At 40.8% G+C, this 20,386-nt stretch overlaps 1 protein-coding gene across 2 annotated transcripts; it reads right to left on the bottom strand.

Moving 5' to 3' along the window:
- Positions 1-475: 475 nt before the first annotated feature.
- Positions 476-16,340, bottom strand: LOC149071029 (uncharacterized). Of its 2 annotated transcripts, XM_089248620.1 has the most exons (3): positions 16,024-16,340; positions 13,136-13,505; positions 476-2,145 (listed from the first exon to the last, which is right to left on the bottom strand). In XM_089248620.1, the coding sequence occupies exon 3, from the start codon at positions 2,122-2,124 to the stop codon at positions 790-792; it is 1,335 nt and encodes a 444-aa protein (XP_089104746.1). In that variant the 5' UTR covers positions 2,125-2,145; positions 13,136-13,505; positions 16,024-16,340; the 3' UTR covers positions 476-789. The 2 variants fall into 2 exon arrangements, with proteins under 2 accessions (XP_089104746.1, XP_089104747.1); XM_089248621.1 differs by lacking the exons at positions 13,136-13,505; positions 16,024-16,340 and adding an exon at positions 9,743-10,230.
- Positions 16,341-20,386: the final 4,046 nt, after the last annotated feature.

Here is a 20,386-nt window from a genome sequence, read left to right as displayed (position 1 = left end):
ATTTCATGATAAACATTATCAGTTGTCAACAAAACACATGATAGATCCTCACGTGATGGTGTCAACTGATCGCGCATTTGGACCCGGTGCACTGCAACAGCCACCAGCTAGAATCGCGCGGTTTCACCTCGCAACTGCCGCTGTTTAAGCGATAAAGCGAGAAGCGGTGCGCTTATGGACGTATAGCCTAAGAGCAAAACAGAAGACATGGGTTGAGGGTGGAAAGAGGATAGCAAAAAAAACCCCTCACTTATCTACATCTTATCTATTTATTTTTCCCTTTTCTAACGTGCGGTTAGGTTACCAGATTTATCGCCGATTCGTCAAATAGGGACAATCCAAGTTCGTCGCCAAACGCATGTACGCGGAGTGGTTAATTAGTAAATTATTTCTCCCATTTATGTCGGTCCGCTAAATTGCAAACCTAATTTCCCCGGTCCGCAAGGTTAAATTGATCCTGGACGTAACAAGTGAATCGAATCAATCAAACGGACGGCTTTATTTTGTACAAGGAGATATTTATCTGAACAATTTTTCGTTGTAACGAGACTCGCGTTATATCCGAGTGTTCTGTTTGTTACCGAACAAATAATGAAACGGCTCGTCTTTATTTGAACCGATCGGCTTTTCTCTCCATAGAAGATCTGAACATCGACGGTAGATGGCACTGACAACAGAACTGAATAATTGGCATATAACAGATGGCGCTTCGTTGCAAAGACTTCTTCCACGCGATCCCGTTGATGCCAACGAATGTGCCGGTACGCAACTGAATGTGGTATTTATTCATCAGCTGTAATTCTGGTGCTTCAGCCATATCCCGCTCTGGAATGCGTTCGTTACGTCGAGGTCGGGTTTGAGCCTCCTTATGACTTCGGCCATCGCTGCTGATGGGGTTACCGCCGATGACGGGTCATCAGTAGGTGATGCCATCTCGGCATCGACGGGTGGATCATCCTCCGCTGTCACATAATCGCTGGGCCAAGGTAGTTTCAAGCCATTCCCGTTCGGCAGCTTAACGCCTTCGCAGCTGATATTCGCGCGGAGACACCTGGAGGAGGAAGGATGAGGCGTCTTCCAGTCACTCGATATAGTATTCAACGGTGTCTCGTCGTCGGTGGGCTTCCGATGCTTGTCCTTCCCGAGATTTTCGACGGTGTCTATTCGCGATCGACATTTCGTAGACACGGTGCCGTCACGGCAAACGAGCACTCGTACAGGTCTTGTCCATGTCTTTGGGTATTCCTTCCCGATAGCGTTCACGGCTTTCTTTGGCGGCCGGGGTAGTCGGATCAGGAACTGCGCACTCGGTGACCCGAGGCTGTCGGCAATCGCGAACTTCGGCGACGGATGTGTGCCGAAGCCGCGAAGGGGGATCACGTTCAGGCCACCAGCAGAGTTGCCACCGGGATGCCGTCCGCGATATGTTTTCTTGGGCCTGTGTCTTGGGTCAGACACTGACCCGATATGGCGAACGTGGGCCAGTCGTAGAGAGTTTTTGTCTCTGTGACCTACAGGATCGTCATGTAGGAAGTTGTCGCTGGAATCCGCCACCAGATACTGCGCGGGGATCCCGTAGTTGTTCCGGGTAGGTTGACTCCCGGCGCCACTGGGGTAACCGAAATGAAACTGTCCCGTGGGTAATACCGGGTAAGTCATACTCTGGTCTCTGATGCTGCTGCTGGAAGAGTAGCTCAACTGTCCCGGTTGGCTCAAGCCATCGCGGAACTTGTCGTCCAGCGACGAGTAGTAATTGACGTAGTGGATGTGACTGGGGTCCTTTGGGTAAGGGTCGCCGTCGTAGTTGAAAGGGTGGGCTGTTTTTATGACCTGGGATTCGGGCTTGATGAACTTCGTTACCCCGGCCTCGTCGGGGAGCCTGCTGGTGATAGGCAGCAGCAGCACTGTCGGTATGATGTCGCGCCAGCTCTTCATGATCTCCTTGGTGATGTCCCAGGCGTAGTGGTACCTCACGAGGCGGACGGGGTCGTAGCGCATGTGCATCAGCAGTTTGCCGAGGCTCCGCCTGTGGCGGTCGTGGCCGGTGCTGGCGAAGGTCGAAGACGTCATCAGACAGGCGCATGCGCACAAGACCAGAGTCATAGAAGCATTCTGCCGGTTCATTTCTTCACTCGGATCACGTGCCTAGAAAATACAGAGGAGAGTCAATAATGTATCATAGGTGCTTGGAATGAAGCATAATAACCGGCTATTATGAATACTTACGAATCATCTTGGTAAGTTTGATAAATACCGAAAACATTATCACCATTATCGGTAATTATGCATAATAATCAAGCGTCGTTGGTAAATTTGATAAATACTTGGAATTTATCACCTTTATCCGTGATTATGCATAATGTTTTAGTGTAATTGGTAAATTTGATAAATATGAAAAAAATTCACAAATGAGTGTAGCATGTGTGATGAATATCAGTCCGACCCCGATATAATGATACAAATTTTACGATCTTACCCCGATATAATGATACAATACATGCATGAATTATGATATATAGTATCATATTGTACGATTTATCATGTTTAACAACGACGCGATGTTTCGGAATTATGCATAATCACCGGTAAAATTGTTATTTTTTGTATTATTAAATTTACCAACGCCACTTGGGTACTATGCATAATCGCTGGTAAAAGTGATGTATTTAGGGAAATTTATCGAATTTACCAACGACGCTTGTGTACTATGCATAATCACCGGCAAAAGGGATTAATTTAGGGAAATTTATCAAATTTACCAAAATGCTTGGCGAATATGCACACTAACCCATTATGCATAATAACCGCATTTATCACATTTGCGATTTTCCAGCAGTTTTAGCGATAGTTAAGAAACAAACTTTTGACAGTTGAAACAAATTACAAACTTATGACAATTCGATTGGCTATAATTGGCGACGTCACTTTCCTTTGACAATTTTCAGGCTAAAAGGTCTATTTTAGTCGCCTTTGACAGATTTTAGGCTATATAATTGGAAAATTTTTTCGCCTTTGAAAATTTTTTTTGGCTATAATTGGCAACTTTACTTGTCTTTGACAACTAATTTTTAATTATAATTTTCAATCTTACTTGCCTTTGAAATTTTTTTGTCTATAATTGGCAACTTTATTTGCCTTTGGCACTTTCTTTTGGACATGATTTCCGATGCCTCATATGGATCCCGATTTTCCGCATTTCTATCGGGGAGATATGGTCAGCCTAGGTATATAGATCATGTTGTTAATTTTCTGCCGGAACACCTTTCGCGGGCCGGAGGTTGTGCCTCCCTGTTGTAAACATTCCCCTGAGGAACTTCTAACTAGCTAGTGCGTATGGCATTATTTTTTGCCGGTTTGAATATTATTTGCTTATTCAATATTCGGTCCGCAAAATATTTACCATATTTATTTATTTTATACCGATCCCAAAATAATTTCTCCTGTTTTTTTTCCCATTCCGCAAATTATTTCTCTTATTTACTAATTTTTGCCGGTCCGCAAAATATTTCTCATATTTATTATATTTTGCCGGTCCGCAAAATATTTCCCATAATTACTATTTTTTGCCGGTCCGCAAAATATTTCTCATATTTATTATATTTTTGCCGGTCCGCAAAATATTTCCCATAATTACTAATTTTTGGCGGTCCGCAAAATATTTCCCATAATTACTAATTTTTTTTACCGGCTCCGCAAAATATTTCTCATAGTTATTTACTTTTTACCGGTCCGCAAATTATTTCTCCTATATTTTTCTGGTTCGCAAATTACTTCTCCTATTGACATATCGTTTCCGGTCCGCAAAATACTCTATCTTATATTTTATCGAGCCGGAAATTATTCTTCCCATTTACGTTTTCCTGCTAAATTCATCATTGCCGGTCCGCAAATTATTCCTCTTCATTCCACAAGTCAGCAAAATTGTATAACCACGTCCACCGTTCCGTTGGTTCATTAAAAAAAGGTAAAAAAAGAGCTCAACTACATGTGTATGATCTCTGAAAGAATCAGTTTCGTTTTCAATTTGCAACACCGCCACCTGTCGTCGGAATCGAGAAGCTTCCGCGCGCTTCTAGTCTTCGTTCCGGTAGGTTACGCTGGAGGCGTTAAAATGGAAGTCACACGGGAGATCGTTCGATTCGACAAATACTTAATAGAAACGTTCATTAGCCCAGATACAAATTAGCAAGAAAATGACTCCCGAATGAGCTTCGATACAAAAAAAATGGCATTTTTTTTTTCGTGTGAATCCAGGGATGACTAATGCTTTTTGATTAGTCCAAGTTATACAGACCTAAATGTTTATCGAGGGCTTGACAAGATGGCGCGTCGAATTAGTGACGCCATTAACGTCTTAATGCCCATTTTTTTGTGTCCGAAGCGATGGCATTTTTATTCTCTTCCCATGTTATAATCCTTGGAAGATTTTCCAAGAGAATTATATTTTTCCACTCATGTGATCATTTAGGCAACTGGGTGTGTACGGGATGGAGAGGATTACATCGCGGTGGAAATGTCTAAATAAATGCCTCGGGCGATTGTGAGAAAACGATTATGATAAAACGCAGGGTCCCCCCACAGCAAAATCTGCTCTTGATCATTTCTCTGGCCAGAACCCCAGAAAAGAAAGGATTATAACTCGATATCTACAATACTGTATTTGCACATTTCCCTGACTTTTGTTAATATATGCTACGGTTAAAGCCCGAAGACTAGTAAAACCTAGGATTTACCGGTAAGACCTAGGTTTTACCAATCCGAGTTGGTAAAAGCCCGAAATACTCTTGTAAACGTTTTTATTCCGGAATGTTGCAAAGTCAAAGACCGTTTTTAATGTATCAATAAGTCGTCAACAGGTTATTAGTTTCTGCCGCTTATTAATTAACTGATAACTATATAATTATTCAATATTTAAAATTAATAATTAATAAATTGGTTAAATTAACCAACATGAACTTTTCGGTGCCTGACGTTAAATATGTAAGTTAATTATAAATTTATAAATTAATAGATTTAAAGTTTGGACTAAACTAAAATGCCCGTTTTTAATTTATAATTATAGTTATTTTTAATTAGTAATCATAGTTATTTGTAATTATTATTATAAATGGTTAGTTAATTCATTATTATGGTCATAAACTAAATTAGTTAATTAACAAAAAAGGGGCCATTAAAGTATTACGTATTACGGGGCAGATTTTTAGCCATTTTTGACCCCCCCCCCCTGTCAGCAAAAGTCAGCAAAACACTGACCCCCTTCCCCCCTTGTCCGCAAAATTTCGTCAGCAGCTTAGAATATTTCACATATTCAAAAAGGGTGGTTGATGACGTAAGCAACCTTCAAACACCCCCTCCCCCCCTCGTCATCAAAAGTCAGCAAATCGGAAACCCCCTCCCTCCCCCCCCCGATGCTGACGTAATACTTGAATGACCCCTAACGTGGGGCATGACAAAACAAAAAAAGCTTACTTTTAATTGATTCATTAAAAACGGGCTTTTACTGTTCGGAGTAAATTAATGAACATTTATTAATTATCGTGGAACCATATAAGTTCACGCTGGTAAATTAATTCACTTGTTAATTATTAACCATAATTAGTAAATTTTTATAATTATTCAATAATTAATAAACGACAGAAACTGATAAATTAACATTAAAAAATGGGTGTGACTCGGTTAAAGTCAGAAATTAAAACGTTCACAAGTGTATTTCGGGCTTTTACCATCTCGTCATGGTAAAACCTAGGTCTTACCGGTAAATCCTCGGTTTTACCAGTCTTCGTTCTTTCACCGTAACCTACATATATTTCCCTGTGTGTGTGTGACTTTTGCCGAATATTACACATTTTCCCTGGCTTTTGTGAAATATTTCAAATTTTACCGAGTTTTGCGAAATGTTACATTTACATTTTGCCTGACTTTTGTTAAATTTTATATATTTTCCTTGACTTTTGCCGAGGAGTTTATACAGCTATACAGCCTGATCATACAGTTTCCCTCTTTGGCTTTTGCTGAAGAGTATTATACATTTTCCCTTGACTTTTGCCAAAGAGTATTATACAGTGTCCCCTTTGACTTTAGTCAAAGAGTATTACACAGTTTCGCCTTTCGCTTCTGCCAAAGAGTATTATACGATTTCTGCTTTGGCTTTTGCCAAAGAGTATTCTGAAGTTTCCCCTTTGGCTTTTGCCAAACAGTATTATACGGTTTCCCCTTTGGCTTTTGCCAAACAGTATTATACGGTTCCCCTTTGGCTTTTGCCGAAGTAGTTTACCTTTGGCTTTAGCCAAAGAATATTTTAAAGTTTCCCCTTTGGCATTTGCCGAAGAGTATTCTAAAGTTTCCCCTTTGGCATTTGCCGAAGAGTATTCTAAAGTTTCCCCTTTGGCTTTTGCCAAAGAGTATTCTAAAGTTTCCCCTTTGGCTGTTGCCGAAGAGTACCATACAGTTTACCTTTTGGCTTTAGCCAAAGAATATTTTAAAGTTTCCCCTTTGGCTTTTGCCGAAAAGTATCCTTAAGTTTCCCCTTTGGCTTTTGCCAAAGAGTATTCTAAAGTTTCCCCTTTGGCTGTTGCCGAAGAGTACCATACAGTTTACCTTTTGGCTTTAGCCAAAGAATATTTTAAAGTTTCCCCTTTGGCTTTTGCCGAAAAGTATCCTTAAGTTTCCCCTTTGGCTTTTGCCGAAAAGTATCCTTAAGTTTCCCCTTTGGCTTTTGCCAAAGAGTATTCTAAAGTTTCCCCTTTGGCTGTTGCCGAAGAGTACCATACAGTTTACCTTTTGGCTTTAGCCAAAGAATATTTTAAAGTTTCCCCTTTGGCATTTGCCGAAGAGTATTCTAAAGTTTCCCCTTTGGCATTTGCCGAAGAGTATTCTAAAGTTTCCCCTTTGGCTTTTGCCGAAGAGTATTCTAAAGTTTCCCCTTTCGCTTTTGCCAAAGAGTATTCTAAAGTTTCCCCTTTGGCTGTTGCCGAAGAGTACCATACAGTTTACCTTTTGGCTTTAGCCAAAGAATATTTTAAAGTTTCCCCTTTGGCTTTTGCCGAAAAGTATCCTTAAGTTTCCCCTTTGGCTTTTGCCGAAAAGTATCCTTAAGTTTCCCCTTTGGCTTTTGCCAAAGAGTATTCTAAAGTTTCCCCTTTGGCTGTTGCCGAAGAGTACCATACAGTTTACCTTTTGGCTTTAGCCAAAGAATATTTTAAAGTTTCCCCTTTGGCTTTTGCCGAAGAGTATTCTAAAGTTTCCCCTTTGGCATTTGCCGAAGAGTATTCTAAAGTTTCCCCTTTGGCTTTTGCCGAAGAGTATTCTAAAGTTTCCCCTTTGGCTTTTGCCAAAGAGTATTCTAAAGTTTCCCCTTTGGCTGTTGCCGAAGAGTACCATACAGTTTACCTTTTGGCTTTAGCCAAAGAATATTTTAAAGTTTCCCCTTTGGCTTTTGCCGAAAAGTATCCTTAAGTTTCCCCTTTGGCTTTTGCCAAAGAGTATTCTAAAGTTTCCCCTTTGGCTGTTGCCGAAGAGTACCATACAGTTTACCTTTTGGCTTTAGCCAAAGAATATTTTAAAGTTTCCCCTTTGGCATTTGCCGAAGAGTATTATACAGTTTAATTTTTGGCTTTAGCTAAACAATATTTTAAAGTTTCCCCTTTGGCTTTTGCGAAGAGTATTATAGTTTCCCCTTTTTTGCTTTTGCCAAATACACACATTTTCCCTGACTTTCCAGGTCGCTGGAAAGTCTGAAAATGTGTTCTCGATAAGGCGACAGACGAGGCGGTTTTTCGATGGCAACGGAAAACTGTGCCAAAGTGGAACTTATTCGCACGAAAATGCAGCCCCCGTTTTCATTATGAACAAACGGGACGTATGAAAACGGGAAACCTCCGTTCAAGTCACGCCCGGTTCTCAGTTACATGAATGGTTGTAAAATGTTGCATCGCAAGCGTTCATTTTTGGGAATTTTCACGATGTGTTTTTGGTTCTTTTGATACTCCAAAAACGCAATAAAAACGTAAAAATGTCAACAAATATTCATTTCTGCAAATTTTCAGTTTTTTAAATTTTCTTTGTGAAGAAATAATTCATTTCGCTTTTCCCGGAGGCACTATCTTCTGGAAGCCATCTTGAAAAGCCCCTGAAAGTTCAATTGTGAGTGCTGCCCTCTTGTGAAAGCCCCTCCCCTCTTCCCCAAACTTCATATTCGCCATATTTCCAATTGAAAACTTACACAATCCCTTTGCGATCAGGGACGTAATATTACGTCCAAACGCCAGCGGAATAAATTCAAACAAGTTCTCTCTCTCCGTGTTTTCTTTTCTATTTTTTCACCTTCGTGAAGCTTCGCAGTAACCCTATCGACTGAAGCAGCTCTTTCTTTCCCTCCTTTCTTTCTGCACTCACACATATAATGTAACTTTTTACATCATAGAATATACACATGTAAGAGCGAAAGAGAACACGTAGGGTGAGGTTGAAAAGAGACTATAAAAAAACAACTCTCTTACCAATTATACTTTTCCCTTTTATATATTTTTTCACTTCCACTTCTTACTTTTTCTAACGTATGGTTAGGTTATGATAAGGTTACCGGATTTATCGCCGATTCTTCGAATAGAGATAATCCAAATTTCTTACCAAAACCTTGTACGTGAAGTGGTTAAGCCATGTCTTAACTCCATAAGGTCAAAAAAAAAAACAATCTACAGTGAGAAGAATCAACCATCACATTTGTGCATGCAGGGTCTGAAAGAGTTAACCTAAAATCCTGGGTTATTATAATTATTCAGCTATTGTGAGAATTTAGAGTGAAACCGGTCTAATTAGGCTGACCATATTTGCTCGGGAAAAATACGTAAAATTGGGTTTCGAAATACGGGGAAAATACGGGACATTGATAATTATCGCCAAAAATGATGGCAGGTTCTTTTTTGGCAGGTCCGCAAATTATTTCTCTTATTTTTGTATTTCTCCAGCCCTCAAATTATTTTTCACGTTCATGTAGCTTTTACCTGTCCAAAATTTTCCCCACCCATCTATTCATTTATTTTTTGCTGGTCCGCAAATTGTTTCTCTTATTTATTTACTTAATACGGTCTGCAAACTATTTCCCCTATTTATGTATCTCTTTTGCAGGGTCCGCAAATTATTTCACTCATTTATTTACTTATGACGGTCCGCAAACTATTTCTCGGACGCTGTAGCCCAGGTCGAGAAGATACTCGCCTAAAGTACAAAATGATGTTCAGAGGTGTCGCGAGTTCGATACTCGGTTCGTCCTTGTCTGAAAACTTTCCTGACACAGGGGTACGACAGAAACGGCGACATGACCGCAGAAAAAATTGCTACCGCGGGGAGTTCCGCCCATCGAGTGGTTAGCGCACCAACCTCTCGACGAGTATAAAAACAAGCCTCCCATTCGGTATAGGCAATAAATTGCAGGCCCCGGTCTAAGTAGCCCTCGTGTGCAGAAAATGACCGTGGTGAGACAAAAATGATCAATGATCAAAACTATTTCTCCCATTTCCGCCGGTCAACGAAATTTTCGTACTATTTTCAGCGGTTCGCATGTGCCAAAATATTGATAAACACTTCTGTATACACGACATATAGGCCGTAACCAGAATTCGAAGTTCTGAGAGATGTCAAGACCTATTTATAATTAGTACTTCAATAGTTTGCCCTCGAAGGGCATGTCCTTTTACAAAGATAATTCCATGGGGAAAACAACTTGGGACAATAAACAACTTACTTCGAGGCTAAATCCTTAATCCAAGAACCAACGAATCACAAGGGCACAGTTTCACCCGAGGACCACAATCGATGCCACTCTCCACATTCGCCATCATCATCCACGGCCATCTGACGGATGAACGAATATCAATATAAAGGCAACTTTCTTCTCGTCCAAACTCCTCGGATGCATCCAATAATGATACCAACGAACGGTACGCACGGTATCGCCAAAACGGATCTACCGATTTGGCTCCATTTTTAAAAGAAAAGAGAATGAATGCATCTCTCTCTCTCTATATCAGCACATCACCAACATCACACAGATTATTAATAATAATACCTCGCAGATATTATCTCCTCCGGCACCATCCCGATATTGAGATTGATGTCACGTGTTCCATGAGCCATGAAACGAATTCAATTTAAAACGAATTCGCCCCAAACGCTACGGTGAACACGCGCCAACGTACGCGCGTACTTCCCGTAAACCAGCTAACGTTGCATCGCCTGCTGGCACGCCAACAGTCGCCAAGGCCGGGAAGTAAACACCAATCCTTCAAAGTGTGACTGACGTTAAGTAAATATGGAAGAGATTTTTTTGAATCCTCGCAGCGGGCAATCACCTATCAAGGGGTGGATCTTGAATAATAACTGGGTCTAACTTATTAGGGTCTCAGCAGGTGTTGGAGGAAGACCGAGACCTCTCTGGAACCTTACTTCCTGCCGTAAATATAACAAGAGAGTTCAGAAATGTTTGTACAAGAGGCTTCTAGTTCCGCCATCGCCGTGAGGAGTTCAAGGACCGCTATTCCAAATGCGTTGATGACTTGAACAGGGTCATTGGCTAATTTCTGAAATTCCAACATCCACCTTCCTATTGAAAAAACTTGCAACACACAGTCCCCGAAACGACATTAGTTTCTCGAATTGCGTGCTACCGACAACATTGTCAGAATTTGTAATGGGCATTGTAATATTGATTGATGTACGCCTAAATACACTGTTCAACAAATTTTCAGGAAGTCTTTGTAAATCCATTCAAATGAGTTCATTCATATGACCATAAGAGAACAAAATATTACAGTATCGCTGTATCGTTATAGCTCTAGTAATTAATCATTAGAGCTAGAGTGAGAGGGGAATTGACGTAAAATAATAGCTATAGCGACGGATCGACGAGTAATGATAGCTAGGGTGAGAGAGAAAGAGAGCCCGAAGCAAATAATAGCTGGGGTGAGATAGAGCCCGAGGATCCGCAAGTAATCATAGCTAGGATGAGAGTCTGGGGTGATGATAGCTACGATGAGAGTCTGGGGTGATGATAGCTACGATGAGTCAGAGAGAGCCTGAGTTTTTAATAATAGCTACGTTAAGAGGTCGTAAGGCAATGATAGCTAGGGATAGGGAGCCTGTGGTAATGATGTATAGGGTAAGGGGAAGAGAGAAATAGAGCAAGAAGCCTGAGGTAATGACAGCTAGGGTGAGAGAGAGAGAGAGAGGCCTGAAGTAATGATAGCTATGGTAAGGTATCGTGATGATAGGGTAATCAGGTAATGATAGCTGTATTGTGAAAGAGTCTGGGGCAATGATATATAGGGTAAGAGAGCCTCAAGAAGTGATAGCAAGAGCAACGGAGACTCTGGCAATGATAATAAAGATGATGAGGGAGCCTAAAGCAATGATAGCTAGGGTAGAGGAGCGTGAGGTGATGATAGCAAGGATAATGGTAACAGGCAATGATTGATCAAAGATGTAAGTAATCCTGAAGTAACTGCTAGCTGGAGAGGGAGAGAGGGGCGCACACACACAAACAAACAAACAAACAAACAAACAAGCAATTATTATTGCTATGGCATGGATCCATAAGCGGAGAAGAACCTGGGAGGGGGGGGGATGAGAACATTTGAGGAAACTGAGCCCCCCCCCCCCACTCGCTAATAATTCATGAATATACATTGCAACGCACCATTCTACCTCCTACGTACAGGCATTAAGTCCCGTATATACGGGACGGATGGATATTTTCAAATTATCTCTCCTATTGATGTTTTTTTGCTGGTCCTCAAATATTTCTTGTGCTTTTGTATTTTTCCGCCAGTCTTCAAAAATTATTCCTCCTATTTATGTATTTTTTACCGTTACAAATTTTCTTACCTATTTACTTTCAGCCGGTCCGCAAATTATTCCCCCCATATTTATGTATCTTTTACCACTCCAATTTTTTATCAATTTACTTAATTTCTGCTGGTCTGCAAATTATTTCTTCTATTTGTGATGATAAATAGAAGATATTTTATTAAATGCCTGTGCACAAATTGTTTTTCTTACTTTTGTATTTTCTGCCAGTCCGTAAATTATTTTCCCTGTTTATGTATCTTTCACCGGTTCAATTTCTTTATCGATTTATTTAATTATTTTCTGCCGGTCCGCAAATTACCTCTCATATTTACACCTGTGTGGCCAAGTTGTTTTTATTATTTTCTTCCGGTCCGCAAATTATTTTCCCTGTTTATGTATCTTTCACCGGTTCAATTTCTTTATCGATTTATTTAATTATTTTCTGCCGGTCCGCAAATTACCTCTCATATTTACACCTGTGTGGCCAAGTTGTTTTTATTATTTTCTTCCGGTCCGCAAATTATTTTCCCTATTTACGTATCTTTCACCGGTTCAATTTCTTTATCGATTTATTTAATTATTTTCTGCCGGTCCGCAAATTACCTCTTCTATTTACACCTGTGTGGCCAAGTTGTTTTTATTATTTTCTTCCGGTCCGCAAATTATTTTCCCTGTTTATGTATCTTTCACCGGTTCAATTTCTTTATCGATTTATTTAATAATTTTCTGCCGGTCCGCAAATTTCCTCTTCTATTTACACCTGTGTGGCCAAGTTGTTTTTATTATTTTCTTCCGGTCCGCAAATTATTTTCCCTGTTTATGTATCTTTCACCGGTTCAATTTCTTTATCGATTTATTTAATTATTTTCTGCCGGTCCGCAAATTACCTCTTCTATTTACACCTGTGTGGCCAAGTTTTATCATTATTTTTTTATTTTCTTCCGGTCCGCAAATTATTTTCCCTGTTTATGTATCTTTCACCGGTTCAATTTCTTTTGATGCTGATTCATTATCATCCAAATTACCCAAATATCCACGACCTCTCTCCATAAAATTTCAATTTGTGTTTTTTCGCGATTGCATCACTCAAATTTTGGTCGTTTTTGGCAAATGCCACTTAGGTTTATCGCCAAAATATTTATATTGATAATTTCGGAAGCCGTGTTTATCTCACCTCTGTACGTCTTTTCGCTCGTCACAGATGTTGATGACCTGTAAGTGGCACACAGGCATGACCAGATCTCTAATTGGCGAGATTTCAACTATAGATAATGAGTCGAATGACACTTACTTATTGATCGTTGTGCCCGCTGTGTCCGTAAAATGACCCTACTGGACATAACTGCGTTGGTCGTCGATGTAGAGCTCCGGAAAGGCGTTCAGGGTGAAGTCGGACCCGAGCTGTTTGCCGCCAAACTTCAATTTCGGCAACGATTTGAAGAAGCCCCTGATCTTGACGTGCCCCAGGTCGAGGGTCTGGAAGAACTTCATCCAGAAATTCGGGTTGAACACTTTCTCGACGACCAACGTCGATAGGTTGGGCCTCGCACCCCCTTCAGGGGTCGTCACTACCGGGAAGCAGTCCACGGACGACAAGTTGAGAAACGCCAGGCAAACGATCGCCACCAACATCATCGCCGAGGATTTCATTCCGTACGGTCCTGCATAGGAACAAAGAAAAAATTATAATGTAGACCAGGTGGTGCACAACCTCCGGCCTGCGGGCCAAATGTGGCCCACCAAGTGGGTTCCATCCGGCCCGCGAGAAATGTTCTGGTAGAAAAGTATGAATACATTTCCAACTTATCAATACATGCCGCGATAAATACCTAGACTAACCATATTTCCTTCATAAAAATACAGGAAATCGAGATTCGTACGAGGCATCGCCAATCATCGCCAAATACATTGTCAAAGGTGAGTTAAGCTGCAAAAGATAACTGAAAAAATTTTCAAATTCAATTAAAGTTGCCAATTATGGGCAAAAAAAAATTGTCAAAGGCAAGTAAAATAGCCAAGAACGTTGTGAAAGGCAAGTGAAGTTGACAATTATACCCGAAAAAAATTGTCATAAGTTTGTCAAGTTGCCAACTACCGCTAAAAATTGCTGAAAAATCGCTAATTGCGGGAAAATAGGGCTACTGCAATTTGCAATAGATAAAAATATATAGTTCACCAAAAAATATATATATATTTGACAAATATGTGACACGAATATATTAAAACGATAATTATTCATAATTATCATAATATAACTTACAAAACATGAAAATAATCTTAATTTTTCATTTCGGCAAAGATTAGAAATTCAAACACTCCTTTTCGAGAATACACAAAAAACGGGACATTTTATAAAAATATCGAGACTGAAATTACGGGAATGCTCCGCAAAACACGGGTCGTATGGTATGGTATACATGCTGGCCGGGAAACTGTGTATACAGGTGAGAATATACAGTTTTCCGGCCCGCATATACAGTCAGAAATACCGCATATCTGGCCCGCTGATTGAAAAAAGGTTGTGCACAGACTGATAGATAGACTGGGATGTGACGCTTGACTCAGAAGGTAGATGGCAGCACACACTTTCATATTGTCGATGCAGTGATGACGTACTCAATTATCATTCAGTGGTGACGTACTCAATTATCATTCAGTGGTGACGTACTCAATTATCATTCAGTGGTGACGTACTCAATTATCATTCAGTGGTGACGTACTCAATTATTAATTACAATTTAGTGGTGACGAGGCGTGCTCAATTGCCATTTAGTGGCTCACTCAATTATTAATTCAGTGATTACGTACTCAATTATTAGTTCAGTGATTACGTACTCAATTATCAATTCAGCAGAGATGAGCGGTACTCAATTGTCAATTCAGCAGAGATGAGCGGTACTCAATTGTCAATTCAGCAGAGATGAGTGGTACTCAATTGTCAATTCAGCAGAAATGAGCGGTACTCAATTGTCAATGCAGTGGTGATACTCAATTGTCAATTCAGTGGTGATACTCAATTGTCAATGCAGTGGTGATACTCAATTGTCAATGCAGTGGTGATACTCAATTGTCAATTAAGCGGCAACGTACTCAATTGTAATTCAGCGGTGACGTACTCAATTGCCACTTAGAGGTGAGGTATCATAAATGTCTCGTGTCCCACCCTTAATAATAAGAGGTGAGGTATACAATGGCAATTAAACTGTTACATATTCAATTGCCACTCAGCAGTGACGTACTCAATTGTCATTCAGTGGCGACTTACGCAGTCGGAACTAAGTGGCAATGAACTCAGCATCATTAGCAGTAGCATACTGAATTGCCACTTTGCGTGGATGAATTAACTCATGACTCGTCAGTGATTCTCAATTGTCACTCAACAATTACGTACCAAATTGTTAATTCAGTGGTGGCATATACTCAGTCGGAAACAAGCGGTGACGTACACAATCATCAGATGCTCTCGATTGTGCCATTAAATGTTGTCGCTATCGATTGTCAATGCAGCGGTGACGCACTCAATTGCAATAAACTCACTTGTCATTTAGAAGTGATACATCCCTCTTGTCACCCAACGGTGACACGTTTCACCATTCCCACGCCGACTGCACATCATTTCAACGTCCGATTCACACATCGCTTCATTTCACTAAAAACTGTCTCTTACATCAAGGTCGTCCAATAACATTCGCCGGATGTTCAGGTCACTTCAGCCCCCCCTCTGTAAATAACCTTTTTGAGCCCTGAAATAATTCGCGAACATACAATGCAACTTCTGGCAACCATATGGGGGGGAGGCACCCCCCCCCTCCAATGTTTACGTCGTATCCTGCCTCATAACTAGACCAACATAAAGACTAGGGCAACCGGAGGGGAGATCGGTTCGAAACGGCAGTCCCCGGTCCAATTATCATCACACAACGTCGAATCCCAGCGATAGACCTCCTCGAGACTTACTAGAGCCCCATGGCCAATGTTAGAAGAGCCCCAAATGCATAAATAAACGATGAAAAAGGGATCTGGAAACCCGATCGGAACCACTGATCGGCAGTGATATAATAATCGGTATCTCAAAATGCTCATGAATTATGCATGCGGGCATGTAAGTGGGCCCACGCGCCATGTAATCGTCGTCTTAAATTGATTATATAAATGTATATAATGCATTACAATGCTTACCCATGTGGTGATAGTTGAGAGAGATGGAGAGCAAGTGGAGCGTCAAATGGATCGAATGAGTGACTTGTAGCCAAATGGTCGATTTCACCGATCGGTTCACACGCTCGTTCGTTTTATATATATATGTAATAAAAAAAGAGATTCCCTCGCTCATGTAATTGATACATGGACATGTTGCAGGACGGGCTTTCCCCTGTCCCCACTTTATTTTCTATATGCGACTTTCCTTGTGGCCTAGAAAAAGGCCGAGACACAATCGATGTGCTTCTAACTTTTCCACGAGTGCCTCCTCGTATTGCGAGCAGGCAGTTCGCATTGGGGGAATTCCCTTTCGTTTATTTTCATTATAATTGGATGACCCACAGAGATGATGAGGTCACACTCCTAGAATGGCTACCGGGGCTATTGACACTGACGAGTGACCCCGTTCGTGGGGTTGTCCGGTCGGTTTTTTTTTTTTTGCCAGATAAGCGTAATGCGTAGGGTGAGTAACTATCAAGGAAAGTCCATCCGGACGCGGTAAAAGTAAATCAGATACAGTAAACAAGAAAGTGGTTTCGGTTTCGTTATTATCGTTTGACCAGACGTCCCGTTTCTAATTCGTGCGCTGGTGTCCCCGGCTAGTTTGTTAAATTGTCCCGAGGTAACAAAATGTAGCCAAACTCGGTTGTAACGGCACTTCGGCTATAACGTCAATGATTAGAAGTCCAGAATGATTTCTAAAAAGAATGATGTTATTGAACATTGCTAATGACGTCGCTGAAAGCACAATGCACTCGGTTATAAGGGGCCGTTCAAGTATTACGTAAGCAAATTTTTAGCCATTTTTGACCCCCCCCCCTTGTCAGCAAAAGTCAGCAAAACGCTGACCCCTCCCCCCTTGTCAGCAAAATTTCGTCATCAGCTCTGCCCCTCTGAATCCAACTCATATTTTCATAAAGGGTGGTTGATGACGTAAGCATTATCCAAACCCCCCCCCCCTCCCCTCCCCCCTTGTCATCAAAAGTCAGCAAATCGGGAACCCCCCCCCCCCATCGATGATGACATAATACTTGAACGGCCCCTAACGAAATTTTTCGCTGTCACTTTTGCCTGGTCCTCGTTCGACTCAAAGGGATTCGAAAAAAGCTCGTTAATAGGCAATTATCGTTATAGGCCGCGTATTTCCTCAGAGTTTGGCGAAAATTGGCAGTATTCGGTTATAATCTACGAGCAGGGGTGGTTCTAGGGCTGTGTGACTCGTGCGGTCGCACGGAGCTATGAGGGGGGGGGGGATCATTGCAGGGAAAGGGTGAGAAACCTTTTTTTTTTGTATGTAATATTCAAGCTGTGAATTTTGTGGAAGGAACGATTCTCAGGGAAAACTATAATTTTTGATGCATTTTATCCAGTTTGGAGCAGCAACATAGCGGCGCGTTTTTCGGGGCCCGTTTTACCTGTATGCCAAATGTCGCACGGGTGCGAATTTAGTCTCGAACCGCTCTTGGCTGATATCTTGGGCGGCATTCTGGTTATCCCTAGCTTTCCGTTTTGTACACTACCTTCCAAAGAAAACGCATCACCAATTGCTAGGCGTATTGTATGTGCGGGACTCAAGAGCGTATGCACGCGAAAAGCGGAAGGGTGCACTGGACTGTAAGTCCATGAATTAATGAGGAAAAAAACAGTCTCCCCCCCCCAACCCCCGACATTTTTCAGAATAGTGGAGACTGAAATGGACGGCGACCCCACTTTCCAACGACTATAAATGTCTACCCGAGGATGATGTCACTATCCATACGAAGGTTTTCAACAGCTGACTGATGCGAAGAAGGTTGACGCTGGATGATGGAAAGAGAGGAAATTCAACTTTCCCTTGCGGAGAATCGAACTCAAGTCCTCTCGCATGCCGAGTGAACACATTAGACCAGTGGTTCTCAACCGGGGGCCATATGGTCTCAGGGGGACCCTAGGATATTCCAGGAGGGCCACGGATGAAAATCTGGCGAAAGGGGAGCCACGGCTACTGATATGGGGGCCACGAAGAAGTTTGTGGAATTAAATTTTTTTAGTCACTCTGACTAAAAAAAATTTAATTTCAAACAAAAAATGCATAGAATATATTTTTCGCAATTTTTCTGCTATTCAAGTAACATTAACATGAGGAAGGAAATAAAAAAAGCGTTGCATGTAATCTCGGTGGGTTTACGCCTTGGGGTTGACAGTAGGCCCTGCCACAAACTATAGAAGAGGTTTAAAGCAAAATGGAGTAACTGTAAAGACAGAAAACTGTGTGTGTTCAGACTTTTCATTCAAAGAGGGCTGCCATAAAGAAAACAGACAAAGCTTTGTTGACCATTCATTGACATTCTTTTGAGTGCTGGTAGTAAATGTAATCCAAGAAGTAGATGGGTGGAAAAATGAAAGCTTGTAAAAAACCCATCGTTTTCATGCAATTACAGACGGAGAGCCATCTAGTTTAGCTCAAAGCTATCTTAAACCGGCACTGAGTGGTCTGTACATTGATAATTTTTGTCGCACCACGGTCATTTTCTGCACACGAGGGCTAATTAGACCCCGGGACCTAAAATTTATTGCCGATTCCGAACGGCAGGCTTGTTTCTTATGCTCATCGAGAGGTTGGTGCGCTAACCCCTTCGATGGGAGACTCCCTGCAGTAGCAATTTTCCGCTGCGGTCAAGTCGCCATTTTTTGTTGTACCCCCTATGTCAGGAAAGTCAAGGACGAACCGGGTATCGAACTCGCGGCACTTCTAAACCTGAGTGGTCTGATGGGGAATATATTTATAAAAATCGAATAAAGAATGATTGCTGTCTCTCTGGGGTATTTTTTTATGAATTTTTGGGGAGAAGTGTGCCAACCCATTGCCTCCACTGAAAAGAAATAAAGTCGAATTCAGTTATAACGAACTCCATCCAAGAGACCACATCGTACATGAGGAAAAATACCCGCGAAATTAAATTTTTTAAAACTACATTGCTGTATAACTTAAGAAACTGTAATTGCATAAATTTGCTGTTGTTTCAAAATCGCAAGTGTTCATATGCCATTCATTTCAATTTAACAGGAAAAACGTGATTTTAAACATATTTAAGACGATCTTAACGTCATTTGGGTTGCTGATTAGTTTCTATATGCAATCCAAGCAGATAATGTATTGGGACTTAGTAGGACTAAGATTGACATCACATCTTTAAAGTTTTTTTAATCTATACTGTAATGCTTCCTATTAACTGCCCTACTACCTAAGCCTACTACTGGCCTGCAACATCCCAAATAATTTCAATACAATTTTCCTATCCTGCAAAAACAATGTTGTGGGCATTAGAAAAAAAAAAAAATTTCTAAAATGGCGTATGACCACATTTAAAGCAATTTAAATCCGTTTATTTGAGACTCACTGCGTCTGTTGATTTCTCAGAAAAGTAAGTCTCACGCAAGTCTTCATTTTGAAATGTCCATAACCCGCTCAATGCGTATCTTTGTATCTGTCAACCTAAAATTTATGGTTTTTAGTGTTGATGATACGCATGCAAAAACCAATTCAGCGACGCGTTTTCACAATTTGCAAAAACTGCTTGGATTTGATAGTTTTAAATGATGTCTAAATGCCAAAGATTTGGAGTTCGAGTCAAAATGAAAATGTCAAAGAATTGAAATTGTGCTTCGTATAAATGAAATATTTTAATATTGAAAGAGCTATATATAGAGGCGCACAAGTGGAATTTCAAGGCATTTACGCACAACCGAGCCCCCTTGGCCATTTTTCTTTTTTTCTCCCCACCCTTTCTTTCTTGTGTTTCCTTCTTAAATTTATAAAAGTAAAAATGACATAATCATTATAAAAAGGACTGCTTTCACATCAAAAAATTGCAAAAATATCAGATTTTTTTTGGTGGGAATACAGTCAACCCCATTATAATGAACTCCAAGAGACCGGAGTAATAAAGAAATTTCGTTAAATTTCAGATTTTTATATTGTTCCTATGTAAACTTATCCGGGGGGGATTAGAAAAGTTTTCGTTAAAACGATATTTTTTCCGTTATAACGGTATTCGTTAAAACGGGAGTCAACTGTATTTTTTTACGTGTATATGCAGACTGCATGGGTAACAGGGCGTATGACACTACTTGCGAGCCGTTAGTCTTAAAGACATACCCAACTAGAAAAAGTATCCAAATCACGTGCCCAACTCAGATATGTCATTCATGTTGTGAGGGGTTGTATAGTTATAAAATACAATAAAAATTTTTTTATACCATCCCCGTGTGCCAAAGAACCCAATTAAGAAGTTGTTGCTCTGTCTTTCCCGATGCCAACTAAAGTAATTTCACGTTTCTAAGTGCAATATTCACAGAGATA

This window comes from Pholcus phalangioides, unplaced genomic scaffold, assembly GCF_987345545.1.
Source record: "Pholcus phalangioides strain wild (caught in Gottingen) unplaced genomic scaffold, Ppha-v1.0 ptg000020l_1, whole genome shotgun sequence".
NCBI lineage: Eukaryota > Metazoa > Arthropoda > Arachnida > Araneae > Pholcidae > Pholcus > Pholcus phalangioides.
The sequence above is the reverse complement of the archived record's forward strand: the minus strand, read 5'-3'. Positions and strand labels throughout refer to the sequence as shown.

Excerpts from the sequence above, each read along its gene's own strand:
- LOC149071029 (XM_089248620.1), bottom strand. The coding sequence starts at position 2,124 with ATGAACCGGCAGAATGCTTCTATGACTCTGGTCTTGTGCGCATGCGCC.